This window comes from Diorhabda sublineata, chromosome 3 (assembly GCF_026230105.1).
Source record: "Diorhabda sublineata isolate icDioSubl1.1 chromosome 3, icDioSubl1.1, whole genome shotgun sequence".
Lineage (NCBI taxonomy): Eukaryota > Metazoa > Arthropoda > Insecta > Coleoptera > Chrysomelidae > Diorhabda > Diorhabda sublineata.
Window position 1 is genome coordinate 34,069,931 of NC_079476.1, and position 15,591 is coordinate 34,085,521.

Sequence of the window (15,591 nt, forward strand, 5' to 3'; positions counted from 1 at the left end):
TCAAGTCAGAAAGTGGATTTTATCTACAATTAATTGGGAATTGCAACCAAGATTACTAGAATAATAAAAGGTTTGTCACAATAACAAGATGCGCAGTAGACAAGTAACGTCACCGGCTCTTCACAGTTGTGAGAACGGCAACAAGTCTCAATAAATTCGTTAGTTAGAAATATATTCGTTTGTATAGCCAGATTAGCAAGAGATAACACACATCCTCATAACACGAACATAATATTAGTGAGGTTCTGTTTGACATAAACAAATAAACAAAACAAAAATGTAAACATAATGACGTAGCTGGTGTTCTAGCAGCTAATCGTTTGTTTACAAAAACATGCGCATCACGAACCTTCTATTATTCTAGTAACCTTGATTGCAACTATATTAATATGACTATTGATTTATATTAGTCCAGCAACTAGGACAGCTTTGATTGAAAGCGCAATATATCTCAAAGGTTACCATCTACATAAAATTTAGAATCTTCTAAATTTTAGGTTTCTTCTATTTTAAAATTAGTTTTCTTTAATAATTTTTCAAAAACATAAAAATTGACGTTTCGACTTGACTTTTGATAAAGACTTAAATAAGTCGAAACGTCAATTGGATTTGACAATGGCAGCGCCATCTGTGTGTCAGTCACACGACTTATTGAGTGATGTAATAGCAGTATAAAAACTATCATATCCAACAGGGTCTCTAAAAAATATTTTTCCAATTCAGAACAGATCGAGCAAAGAACGTCCAAAATAAAAGGAAAAGCAGTAATTGTCAGTTCATCACCATATTTAGATGAGTTAAGAGAAGCTAAAGAAAATCGGATCATTAAAGAGGCCAAGAAGGTGGAGCGCACAAAAAGAAAAATATATTTTGTTAAGGTATGTGTTTAATCAAACAAATAACTCTTAATAAAAAAAGGCTTTATTGCCTGTTAATAAGAACAATAAAAGAAACATTTGTACAACATACCATCTTATATAGAACTGTATCAAGGCACAAATCCTGCGCATGAGCTTTTCCACAAATATAAGAGATCATGTGCTCTCCACACAACGATACACATGCGCACAAATATAAATGTATTACTCTCAACATTCATAGAGAATGAGAGCAACTTCATATAAAAAAATCCAAAGAACAGATAAAAAGAGACATGGTCAAAAAAGAAAATATCTAAATTTAAAATACAATCTGATTCTTTAGATTGCAATAATGAAGAGGATGCAGAGTGTTTATGTTTATACTGTCTTCTACTTCTATTCTAAATCAACTGAAGGAAGAAATATTTAAAAAGTTGGACTTTGTTATTATTTCCAATTAATTATGAATTACATATAAACATATTCGTGCGGAATATGTACATATGTACTTTATTTTTTGACTAATCTAATCTAATAATTTAAAAGGTATGTTGTTTGCACAGGTTTTTACTTATATGTGTATGTATTATTGTATTGGCTTCTTTAATTGACTTTTTCATGGTTCTTTTGTTTTATACAACAATGTTCTTATTGGTTTATGTTAGTTTGTCTAAATTTTTGGCTCATATACAGTGTGTCCTATTCATGTATAGATATTCATATTGGTACACTATCTGATTATTATTTTTCTTCTAAGTTGACATTTTAAAAAACAGTTTTATTTTGAGTCCTCAACCAGCAACACCATATTCAATATGAAATTCATTCTGCTCCGCAGTTTGGATTAGCCGGACTCAGCTGTAACTACTATCATAGTTGGATCCAGTGTATACAGTTGTCCAAAGTAAAACTTGAAAAGGCAGTCTTGATAAGTAAGTTAAGTAATAGAACATACTTACTGGTACACAAGTTATGACTGTTGGTCGTAATACAGTAGCGTCTCCTTTGGTTCCCTTCTTAATTTTACTGGACGAATCGGTCATTGTTAATGCTCCGGAATAACCAATTGGAACACCAGCGAATTGGCAGACGCTTTCTACTAATAATTCGAAAACGTGGGCAAGCGGTAAGAATCCCATCATGACATCATTATCGTAAATTGGTGTGGAATCACAAAATCCTTTCAAAGTAGCAATTAAATTTTTTTGTAGTAGAACAACACCTTTAGGAACACCCGTAGATCCGCTTGTATACATGATAATAGCAATATCGTCTGGTTTAGGTGGTACAAGCTCTGAAAAAAAAAATTGACATTAAGCCTACAAAATTTTAAAAAGAAATCTGGAATCAGGTAGTTCTGAATTTGAATGCTAACAATGTTTTTGTTCAATTTAATAAAATGACCTTTTACTTACGAATATTTGACGCAGATCCTTTCTCAAGGACATCTTGGAATTTCAAAATAGCTACACCGTCCTTATACCCTTCGGCGGTTTCTAGATTTTTCAATTGATCTTCCATGTAAATCAAAGTCTGGACTCGAGGAGTCATATGCAAAATCTTTTTGAATTTGGGCAACAAATCGAAACTGGTAATGATAGTATTAACTTCAGTTTCGTTAATAGCATGTGCAATTGCTTCATCTCCAAGTGTAGCATAAATGGTAACCAAAGGTATCTTCTGTTTAAAGATACCATGGGCTGCTATCATCCATTCCGCTCTAGTTTCGGCAAATATAGCGACGTTTTTACCTGGCTCGTTACCCAATTCGCAAAGTCCTTTTCCGAAATTTGTGGCTAAAATATTTACTTCGGAAAAACTTTTCCAACGGTAATCACCCATTACAAACTGAAATGACAAAAAAATTTTTTATTTTGGTAACACAGTATACATATTTTTTTTGTGTAGTTTATGATTCAATTTGTTAATTTATAACAAATTTTCATTATTTGCTGTTAATAGCTATTTTATAATAATTATAAACAAAATTATTAAAATGTTCATTAAGGTAATGTTGAAATTTAATGTGTCAGCTAATACATTATTAAATTTCACAATTCTAAAAAAGTGATTATCAGAGCAATAAATTATTATTTTTAATTAATGTATAAAATAAGTTAAAAATAAAAAATATAATATAATTATCGATTTTATCATCTTAAAATAATATAGTCAATAAACTACAGATTACTACACATTCATCGTAGAAAGTGCAACGATTTCTTCTCATACAAAGTTTGTAAAAATCAATATATAGTGATTGGTATTTTTTTAAATAGTAAATTCGAAAAATTTCCCTTTTTTTGATTCAATCATTAGTGAAATATGCACTAGAATCAATGAAGCAGATAGTTCAAGTTAAAATACTTGTACTTAATCGATCGATATCACAAACAACATGACATTGAAAATTAAAATATTGTTTACCTTTTTAAAAACTCTACCGTTAGGTTGTAACTCGTCTTCTTCAGCTAATATTTCCCTGGTACCCAAACACCGTCTATTCGAATACGTTTTACTACAATACTCAAACATCTTTGCCATAGTGTCTATCTTCTCACGAATAATGGTTACATGATGATCTTTAGGTTTTACAGTTGACCGATATGTTACAGATTTTGTATCTTCATCTATTTGTTTGGCCTAAAAGAATAAAAATTTAAGTACTAGTAAAAATTTATAATTAAAAGGCAATATAAGAATTTTTTCCGCTAGAAATTTCGAAACCATTAAATAAATGTACCCCAAAAGGGTTTCGTTAGAAAAGAGATAAGCCATTATGAATTTATGCCACTAAAACATTAGGGACATTCAGTCCATTGATGAAGGCGATTTTCCACTTCCCTGGTAAACTTTTTCCTATTTTAGTCATAAATTCAAAATGTTGGCACAATGTTGTTTCCCATATTGCAAAAATTTTCATAAATCGTGATTTGATTTGCACAGATGTTACGAGGGTGATTCCAATATAAGCCGGAATTTTTCAATAAACGCGCGAAAAATTTAGTGTCGTTAAAGTTGCTGCACTGAAATGTTAGACTGGTCTGTTACAAAGCTTAGAACCATGAGCAAGAAAGATGTACCAGTGTCTGTTGCGCAATACATCATTATTCGTTTTTTAGTCAAAGATAATGTAAAATCTGCGGAATTTCATCGAAAATTACTCGAATGTATGAATGGTGTTATGCTTTCCAAAAAAGTCCAGAAATGGTGACAAACTTTCCAGATGCGCGGCGCCCCAGAATAAGTGTTACCGATGAGAGCGTCAGCGTTGTAGAAAAAAATTTTAGGGGACCGATATGGCTGAAGATTTGGGCATAAACGTAGCTAGTATTGAGCAAATAATTGATGAACGATTCGATTACTGCAAAAATTCAGTCAGATAGGTGCCAAAACTTCTGAATTTTGAGGAGAAACTCACACGTAGGGAATTTTGGACGCGTCTCCTGCAGGGGGATGAAGAGGAAAGAAAAAATTTATTGTAATCACACAGACGATACTTTAAGGAGAGTAAACTCGCGTCTATGGAGTGGAGAAAAACTATAATTTTTAATAATAAGGAAGATTTTTTGCTTGGAATTCGATAAGAAGAAGGAGTGATGGAAAGAAGTTTGCTAAAGTACTGACCATTTATATGGCGGTTATTTATATCATAAAGTTTTGTACTAATTGATAGAACATTAACACACGAAACTATTGTCATTATGTTAATAATACCTTATACTTTTTAGATGGTTTTTGAGAAACACTTTTAGAAATATCACTAGTTTCCTTCATGTCAATAACAAAGTCTTTAGACGGTTCCTTTTCGATGTCCACGATAACGCCCTATAAAAATACACAAAATGATTGAACAAATTTTAAGCACAAATATTAATACCATCCACCATAACTACCACCGAGCATTCTATGTTCCCAAAATTCTTCAACCAAACCCTTAAGTAGGACATATTTCAATCTGGGATATTTTTTATACAAATTTGTTGTTCAAGTTTATTTGAATTGTTTATATATAATAAGAATTAAATTTATGACTGATTTATTTAATAAACATAATAATAATTATGTGGAAGTTGCTTATAAGGATAAAGTATGCAGTCACAGATCCATCTTCGCAACAGTTGTAATTTCTTAAACAAGTTTTGAGTTGGTTGTCTCCAGATTTGACCCAAAGTGATATTCGACCGTTCCCAAAACTCAAAGAACACTTGCGTGTTACATGATTTACTATAGATAATGAAGTCGTATGTAAATCAGTGGTTTCTTTCAAATTATTTCATCAGATACGCAATAAAAATAATACAACATCGATGGGGAACATGTGTTTACTTTAATGGAAACTGTATTGAAAATAGAAATGTCGCTTCGACAATTTTTTTATTGTGAGTAGGTCAAAGCGAAGCGAAGCGATTAACCCTCGTTCTAAATGGAGGTTTAACAACCGTTATTCAACAATCCTGTCATGAGAGCCCGAAAAAACGTAGTGATATATCCTAATAAAAATGTTTCGTCATTCTCGTCATACTTATTTCTGCGTGACTACTACAGAACAATTGTTGAGCTATATAGATAGAAATATAATTATTTTAACTTCAAAAAACTAAGCATAATATAAAATCATTCAATTTATTTCCTTTTGGATGATTTGAAATTTAAAAATATAAATAAACGTACCAGATATACCATTAATAATTATCAAACATAATTAGTTTATATTGTTGTGTAGTTTTGGAAGCCGTTTATGTTTGGAATGTTCAATTTTTTTCAAAATTGCGAATAATTCTGAGGAATCAAATATAAGAGAGATAAGCCATATAAATACGAAACGACTGAACAGTCAATTAAGAGTTTCACTAGTATGACAAAGGGGAATACGAGATGATGGAGGCGACAGTTGCAAATTTTTTCCTTACACGAGGATTCAAATACGGTAAATAGACGTCCTTATAGACTTCTATTCACAGAAGAACTGACAACAGCAGTGCGATCTATAAAAAACCAGAAAACGTCAAGGCCAAATGGTATTCCCTTACAAATTTTCAAATTTGTGGCAGAAATAGCACCCTCATTACTACATCTATAATACATGTCTACAAACTGGTACTTTGCCAGAAAGATGGAAAAGGCAGAAGCTAGTTTCTATAGAAAAAGCAAAAAAGAACCCAAACAGTGCATCAGAAAACAAGCCTCTCTGTATGCTAGAAACTGTGGGTAAGGTGCTAGAAAAACCGAGGCTTCAAACAGTAGTAAAAGTTAGTGACGACCTATCCGATAAGCAATTTGGTTTTTGAAGGAGCAAATCAACTGCTGATGCGTTTCAGTAGTATCATATACCTTTCAAACAGAGCAAAAAAAAATCAAGACTCTAAGGAGATTATTCCACTGGCAACTATCGACTTTCAAATGTTGGGAGAATATAGTAAACCTTAGAGATAAGTATGATTCCCCACACTTACCTCCCATGGTAGATAATTACCTTAGCAACAGACAGCTACTTAATGAAACAGGGGATTGTCTTAGAGGACTGGAACATATCCTGTGAATATATTCTCAGACTAAAGCTAACTGAGGGATGCTATCTTGTAGACTACGCCGATGTCTTGGCTATCATCATCACTGGAAGGGACAAGTTAAGCTAACCAGAGCCATGCGGATTCTGAGAAGATGGTTCGATAACCATGGACTATCGCTAGCGGCGGAAAATACCGATTTGATATTTTTTACTATGAAGCATAAGGTAAAATTTGAGCGATAAAAATCGAGGAACTCTCCATCGAAACGAAAGAATCCATAAAATATTTAGAATTCAGATTACTCGAAAATGAGTTTTGGAGAACATATTAGAAAAGGAGCAGACAAAGCATCAACAATCGCTAAGGCAACTAATGAGAAATATCGGAGCAAACTGCCATCAAAAGGAGACTTGGTGTCAGCTACAATTCAATACAGGTCAACCGCAAAAGAATAGCCAGGGTAGCTAGCAGTATAAGCCGTTGCGGGAACCATCCCTACAGATCTGCTGTCACCCGAACACAGGAGAATATATACAAGAGAATACTATAAGATGAAAAGGACAATGACACGGTTACTATCGATTCTACTTGTTCGAACAAGGAAAAATAGATAGTCAACTTGCCTCGCTTGTGGACAAGACACGGACAACATCAAACATTATTTATATACAGTCATTGGAGTTTATAACGCGATGTAATGAAACAAACGATTGGAAAAATCACTCTGGAGAAGATCGTAGGTATTATGATCATGGAAGAAGACAACTGGGATGCCGAAGCTGAGTACGCAGATAAAATTTTAGCGAAGAACAGCTATCAAATGAAATGCTAACGCGGATCCATAACGGGAACCTCAAAGAGGTTTAGATTATAGAGGAAGGGTTTGTATGGCAATTGATGATGCGTGTGCGCATTTTCCTCTTCTTCCAATAAAAAATAATTGTGAGGAGTGTAAATATAAATTAGTGAATAGTGCATATAATATATAAATTAGATGTGCCTAGTGAAGTGAATAAATTAGAGATAAGAAAATATAAAACTTGGTCATATCTATTCAACTCATTAAGATAAGTTGTAAATGAAAAAAATTACGAATATACATTTGAAACTATCTCTTCATAAAAATGGTACTAATAAATTAAGAGTATTTCATATTAGATAAAATTTAATGTAGATTCTTCCAATTTTCCAATTTATTTTATCGTTAGTAAGCAATTTTAGCTTAGTGCAAAAATCGCAATTGGTTTATATTTAGGAAGTAGCAGATAAATATCAATTTTCAAATAGCTCTACCGCTCTCATATTCAATTGTGTGGGATCAAGACGACGATTATCATTGTAATAATGAGAAACAATTCTAAAGGTAATTTTCTAAATCACTATAATATCTCTAGCAAGAGGAAGGACAATTCAATGAAACAACGTTTAAGTAATCTCAAGGGCACACGCTTTTCAGAAAAAAAAAAATGATACCCGATGGAAGTTTACACTTTGGACTTTGTAAGTAAACCTTCATTTTCATCTATCCGCTTATTTTAATAAAAACTGCAATATCATTATCAAGTATAAGTAGAGTTGACTGAAATATTACCGTACGCAGCGATTAATGGCGATTCTCATACAAATTTGCTAGTGGGGATTTATCTACAATTAATATACAGTATGTCCAATCTATCTACTAATATCACTAAGAATGGAAAGGACTTGTCTATACTAATTTTCTGGATAATTTTTTTTATACGAGGTCCTGACTATTAAATAACGTGACTGGTTACGGAAAAGGGTTTTATTATAAAAATTATTCTACAAATTAATGCTCCCCTTCAATATACTCCCCTCTCTTCGCCATACACCTTTCCATACGTTTTTTCCATTGATCAAAGCAGTGCTGGAAGTCTTTTTTGGTTAGTGCCTTTAGGATCTCTGCCGTTTTTTGCTTTACCTCATCCATCGATTCAAATCGAGTCCCTGTCATAGTAGATCTTTTCCTAACCAAGGAAATCTGAGCAGACCCGTTGACACAAGAGCTTTTGGTCAGGAATCAGATTTTTGGCACTAGCTTCGCACAGACTTTTTTTATGTGTAATTCCTCGTGCGAAATTGTTCTAACCGTTTCTTTATCGGCGTTTACAGCCTGTGCAATCATCCGGATGCGATCTGCACGCACAATTTAGTTGATTTTGGTCAATGTTTCCGGAGATGAAACAGTCACAGGACGACCTGGGCGCTGATCAGCTTCAGTGCCCTCTCGACCCTTACTGCGCTAACATCACTCAAAAACACGCGTACGACATAGAGAATTGTCCCCATAGGCCTCTTGCAACAATTATTTATAGCATTCAGGCGGACTTTTTGTGATACTTTGTTAAATTCCGTGCGACCCTCAGTAAAAGCGGACATGCACCCTTCCATAAACATTAATCAGTTGCGGTAACTTCCTTACGTGAAAAAATTGGATTACTGCTAGAACTTGGTGGTAATGGCAATCAACACTTCCATCTTTCGATGGTTGTCAAGCGAAAACTGAGCGACGTATGCTAATCGCAGACGGACGGGTTCGAGAATAGGGTAAACACTGTGTACTATTGTTGAATTTAGCCTAGCACTTTTGCTCGAGGGTTATTTGGAACCTTACTTTTGCCACAACGTTCGGATTTGTTAATGTAATATTGAATCGGTATCAAGTTTGAAAACTAATGCGTCATTGATAACGTGCATTTTTTTAATTAGTTATGACTTTTAATAAAGATGTGAAATAGAATATTACATTTGAAGGAAAAAAATTAATCAATCCAGTTAAGAAATTGTTCTGCGGTTTCACGGTCGTTAATGATATAAAAATAAGCCTTGATTCGAGACAATTCTTCAAAACATATTGACGCAACAATAACACATTTAACAATTACTATTACATAATAATATAATAATTGTTAATTCAATAAAAAACTGATGTTGGCGAGAAAGGGAAATTATATGGGAATTTGATTTTTACGCTATTTAACACATAATTTTTTTTATTTTGTGAAGGATTCCCTATTATTAAAATCAAATATGGAACTGATAAATACCACGTAACTTTGATTGATTGATTCAAACTAGGGTTTGAATTTATCTTTAAAGGCGCTGGTGTAGACTGAGGTGTCCGAAGTGTAAAATTAGGATTCTAAATACGTATTTATGTGTTAAACAAATAACAATAATTAACACTGTTTTTATACCCCAATTATTGTTATATGAATGACTGAATGAATCAACTTATAGTATGAACAATATCGAAATAATTAAAAATGACAAATTTTGACTTTCTTTTGGCAGTTTTTCTTCACTTGTTATTCTCCATATAACAGATAACGAAAACCATACGATTTTAACCCAGCGGCAACTAAAGTTGCTGCATTAATTTTTATATTAAAAGGGCTCTCTCAGGTGGTTTGATTGACAAAACTAAATGACTCATAGTTAAAGCGGGTTGTTTGGGTACTACCAGTTACCTGCTTGACTCCATTGAGAAAAAAAGTTAAGTTACTTTCTTTCTAACAGAACTATTATTTCCATATTAGTTTTAAACAGTTTATGAATCTTCTGTTTTACTATGGTGAAAAAATGGAATTGAACAACAAAATTTAACTTATGAAAATTTCATGTTCAAATTTTGATGCAAATAAAGTTGTTGCTGGACGTGAACTAATTTTTTTTCCTAATTTTTTCAGGAAAAATTGAGTCGGACTTCAATTCTTCACGTTGGTTCCCCTCTAAATTATACACCACCCGGCTTGGACAAGGGGCTGATGTAGTCCTAGGAACTTAGTAAAAGTTTTGTTTATATTATGATTCCATTTGGATTTATCTCATTCAATTAACTAATTAAAAATAACTGATTTTTATCTAAAGCAATGATTTTTTAATCATGTTCATATTCCCGGGGATTACCTAAATGCAACACCGTAATCCCGAAATTACAAAAAAAGGTCCGGGAACGAAGCTTCTATGCACTTCTTTTGAGCTATGTGCTTATCCAAAATCACTGGACTGGCTAAAAAATGTCTTAAACTACACTAACCCAACGCTAAAAGCGTGTATACAGAATTTTTGATATAGAAGCTTCCAGAATAATTGTTTCCAATCATGGAGGATTCAACGTTGCTATAATTGAAGTACTTTGAAGTAGATCACATCATAATTTCATTTGTTTTCAATAAAATAATTTATCATCGGAGTTATATCTGGCGTAAAAAATCATAAATATAATAAATGTATATAATTAGAGGTCGTTTTATAGTCTAGTTTCTAGTTAATAAACATGTATCATGATACAAGTATATATAATACATTAATCACTAAATCCCTATATTGTTCTATGGGGATATTGGAGCCAAACTGAAAATTTTGGGATATACTCGAACGCGACAGATTAACATAAGAAGGATACTTAACATCCCGTTGAATACTTCCACTTTCACAAGTCTTTTTTAAATAATCCCGAAGCTAGAGCGGAAAAATTAAAAAAAAATGATCCTCAGAAACATTCAAGCATATCAGATTAAGATAAGAGGGATTATACTTGTTAAAAAAGACCAATTTCAGTTGGCAATTATGTATTTTCGCTTTTTACTTATAGAGAGCCTTGAATAACTTTATTAGGGTTATACTGATACTGGTCACTTTAAAAGCAAATAGTGCTTGATTTTTATCAAAACTATTAGTTGTGGATCAATTTCAATTAGAGTGCAGACGGAGCACACGTGTCAAATTGGTATAAAAATTTCCGTTCTGGAGATTTTTCCCTTAAAGATAAGCAAAGTTCTGTTCGGTGGTCTACTGAAGTTTATCATGACTGAATCAAAGTCACAATTGAAGAGGAATAAAATATCTTGGGCTAGCTAAGAAGTTTGATATTTGAGTATCTCACGAATTGAAAGAAATTCATTTAACACAAAGAATCAACATTTGCGATATGTACCTTAAACGAAATAAAACTGACCCTTTTTTGAAAAGAATCATCACTGGTAATGAAAAATGGGTCCTGTACAGTAACATAGTCGAAAACAATCAAGAGCAAACATGATGAGTTAGGTAGCAGAGTCAAATAAACAAAAATCTATAAAAAACATGCAATATTTGTAGCTTTTCTGTTGCTATTTAGTTGCTGACACCTCGATTTTGTTGCTTAAGCCGTTCGCGAAAAATCGCAATTAATGCTAAATTCATATAAAGCTAGCATATAATCTCGAAAATCAATAAATATCGAGTCAACTAGTGAACCAAAATTTGTTGCTGCAAGTAAATATTACCGAAAATTAGAAAAAAAGACTTGTTAACGAAAAATGGAGAGAAGATTTAGTTGCTACCATTGAACAATGTTCAAATGAGCCTAAAGAATAAGCAACAAAATGGAAACTAAAAATCGGCGGATCCTTTCGATCAGCAACAATTTTTCTAGTACATGCTACCTTGAACTTGACTTGTTGAACAAATACAAAAGAAATTTATTTACTACATTGAACAATGTTCAAATGAACCTAAAGTATAAGCAACCTAATGGAAACTAAAAATCAACAATAACTCATAAACAAATCAATTAATTTCAACCAGTCTGGCGGCGATCTACGTGGTTTTTTGATGTTAAGAGCTGATTAGTTTTTGGAATCGACCGATAAAGCCATTTAAAAGTCATTTCAAAGAAACCACATTTGAAAAAAAAATTTTTGTAGTTTTTTTTTAGATTTCTTTCAATCTACTAGTCCGATTCGGTTCAAATTGTACTCAAAATCTAAGTTTGGTCAAGCCCTTTCGAATGGCTCCAACCACGATTGAACCGGTCAAGCCATTCAAAAGTTATAAGAGGGTCACAAACACACACACACACACACACACACACACATACGAACATCATCGCGGAAATATTCAGGGAAGCTTCCTAGGACCTCAAAACGTCAAGATCTGAGGGAAACTCGATTTTCGAAAAACGGGGTAAAATCAATAACCCGCTGATTTTTGAAAATTCTCAATTTTCTTAGCAGAAAGTTAAAAAAACCTTATAATCGGTTTTCTTTCTCCAACGATAACTCATACACAAATCAACTAATTTCGACCAGACTGGCGGCGATCGACGTGGTTTTTTGTGGTTAAGAGCTGATAACTTTTTGAAATCGATCAGTAGAGCCGTTTAAAAATTATTTCAAAAGGACCACATTTAAAAATCGATCTTATTGCTTATTCTATAGACTCATTTGAACATTGCTCAATGTAGCAATAAAATTTTCTCTCCATTTTTCTTGTAACAAGTCGAGTTCAAACTAGCATATTTCAAGAAAATTACTGCTAATAAAAAAAATCGCCCTTTCTTTTCTTCTTCTAATTTTCGGTGGTAATTGCTTGCAGCAACAAATTTTGGTTCACTAGTTACCTTGATAGAACTAACACGATGAATCAGCACAAACCACATCGAAACTGGATGAAGTAATCAACAAAAAAAAACGGCCAGAATTGTGAAACCGGAAAGGTTTAATGTTCCATGATAATGCAAGGCCTCACACATCTTTGGCAACTCGTGGAAAACTGTTGAAGCTTGGCTAGGAAGTGATGCCACGTCCCTTATAATAGCTCTAAGCTGGCACCATCTGATTACCACTTATTTCAAATTTTGCAGAATTATTTGAAACTTGGTCACTAATGACGATGACCTGGTTCAGTTGCACAAACTTGCAAAAAATCGCAGCAATGACATTTTTTATTGACTCACAAAACTATATACAGATATCAAAGAAACTGTGGTATAATTTTCAAATAAACTATAAAAGAATTCACAAGTAAAATTATCTCCAGATTTGGGAAAATCTAAACTAACTTAGAAACCGTTCATAACTCGTCTGATTTTTGGAATAAAATGACTGCAAAATAAATCTGAACCGATAATAATGATCAGTCACGCTCAAGTATTTTAAAATGGCGATTTTTTTTTTGTTGTTTGTTCCAAAAATTTGTTACAAACTTGCATCAATTCTGAATCGTCAATATTTTACTAGGAATCATTTCTATTTAGCATTCTCTCTGAAAACCAGACTGAATGCTTTCGAAAAATATTTGTTCCCCCTTTGAATGTCTACCCTCGTTATGCAACCCGGTAGTTTAATATACATTCGTAATCAAAAACACGTTGGAGCCAAATATATGTTCTTTTATTCTCCATGATGGTCATGAAAATCTTTCGTGCCCTCCTTCCAATAGTATTCATCGAAAAAACTGTCAATATTTAAACTTCGCATTCTGTCAAATTTTAATTGACCCATAATTCCTAATGTTTCAAATCTATAACTATGAATGGATTTTTATGGTATTATTACGTGTGTGTACCAAAAGAAATATGAATTATCTAGCATTCAACCAAAGCATGCATTAATTTAGGGCGGTTATCGTTCAACAAAAAATTTCGATCCGGATGGATCAGTGAAAACTGACCTTTAATCTCCTGGAAAGTTGGCGTAATCGCCATGGCCTCTGGAGGATGATATATACGGGGAAGGTGAGGACGTCGTAGACGAAAGCTAATGCCTTCAAGGCGCCTATCGCCAACGAGAAGCCAACGCCATCCATTTCCCTAAAACAAAATAAATAAATTACGTAAGTACATGTTTGTCGATAATACACTTATTATATTATTATTTAAATCCTTTATTTCATGAAATGTGTACACGATGCGTCGTGAATTAAGGAAATTATAGATAGCTAAGCAATACCTTCTTTAACCTTGATAGTTTGTGAGATACGGATCGATAAACGACGTAGGAGAAATATACATTTTATGCTTATCTTTTCGGAGAATAGAAACAAGAATTTTAAATTTTTATCTAATCGAAATTTTTATATTAATTTTGTCAAATCTACAAGCAAATGACATTGTGCCAGAAGTTCACGAGTTCTTAAGCCGCGTTTACACCGGAGTTAATATCACGAGTTTTTAACAAAAAGTTATTAACTTAGCTGAATCGCCAAAAAATTTCTCTTAACAAAAGTTATGTTATTAACAAGATTTATGTTATCCATCCAGAGTCGGTAAAGATCAAAGGAAATGTGTTATGTTTTAAACAAATGTTAATAACAAAAGTTAATGGCCTCTTTTAGCGCGTTAACTTTTGTTAACAGGTTCCTCTCTTCCCCGCAACCCCCTTGCCCAGCATCCTGCTACACAGAGCGCGCCAGTGGCCCCTCAACATCCTCTCGCACCATTTTCTCACCTAGAATTGCTGGCTGTGCATGAGCGTTGATAATGGCAGAGTTTTTAACTTTTGTTGATAACAAAACTAGCAGCCAAAAGAAAATGTTATTAACATATGTTAATGACTTTTGTTATTAACATCAGTTAATAACAAAAATGTTAAAAACTCGTGTTATTAACTCCGGTGTAAACGCGGCTTTAGTCTAACATAGAAAGAAATGTCATAAATAATAAAACTAATTATTTTTAATATATTCTCCTTCCATTTCCAAAGTTGTCGGATCGTTTGACTATAAAAATATGATTTTAGAGCCAAATTGTTCATACACTGTCTGTTTAAATTAATCGACACGTAATATTTTTTACCCCGTAACTGGGCCTGCAGCTTGGCGAAATAAAAATAGTCGGAAGTGAATAGATCAGGGATATATGGTGGGTGCCCAATTTCTATCAAGCCACATTCGTGTACAGCACCTTTAGAAAGCGAAGCAGTGTAGACTGGACCAATGTCATGAAGCAACCGCAGACCTTCAGCTGAAATGATCTCTCCAATTTTCAAAAATTTTGTGACGTAACTGCCTTAGTAACTCATTCAATGACTCAAAGTTATTGTAGTCATCGCATTTTTTGTGCTTTTTGACCTTTTTTAGTACGAGCAGTCCTTTTCAATGCCACCCTTTTAGATGTCGGATCATAGTTTATTCGGCCGTTACAATTGATTGGATGAAACTTTCTTCTAAAAATCGCTCACAACATACTAGTCAACGCTGAGAATTCGAAGCACTCACTTAGCACTAATTTTTGTCATATTTAAATGCTTATGTAGGATCTTTAGAATACTTGTTGCCGGTCTGTGCTGTAAATCTCGCACGTGAGTCTTCTAATATTTTTCTCTAGCGAAACTTCGACCAATGTTTATTTGTTAATAAAAATGGACATAAGTCGTGATAAACAGCTTCTAATCCTTTTTTAATTTGTATTGGTGTTAATCCTTCTTTAGTCA

General features: G+C 33.2%; 1 protein-coding gene across 6 annotated transcripts in view; it reads right to left on the reverse strand.

Moving 5' to 3' along the window:
* Positions 1-15,591, reverse strand: part of LOC130441035 (long-chain-fatty-acid--CoA ligase 4) — a 46,344-nt gene that overhangs the window by 7,313 nt on the left and 23,440 nt on the right. For 4 of the 6 annotated variants that reach the window (XM_056774512.1, XM_056774510.1, XM_056774511.1 and 1 more), the window contains 5 exons: positions 13,832-13,970; positions 4,578-4,688; positions 3,288-3,503; positions 2,276-2,708; positions 1,820-2,154 (listed from right to left, as the gene is read on the reverse strand). In XM_056774512.1, the coding sequence (XP_056630490.1) occupies positions 1,820-2,154; positions 2,276-2,708; positions 3,288-3,503; positions 4,578-4,688; positions 13,832-13,966 (1,230 nt within the window). In that variant the 5' untranslated portion in view covers positions 13,967-13,970. The remainder of the gene's footprint in view (positions 1-1,819; positions 2,155-2,275; positions 2,709-3,287; positions 3,504-4,577; positions 4,689-13,831; positions 13,971-15,591) is intronic. The other 2 variants (XM_056774514.1, XM_056774515.1) reach the window with 1 other exon arrangement.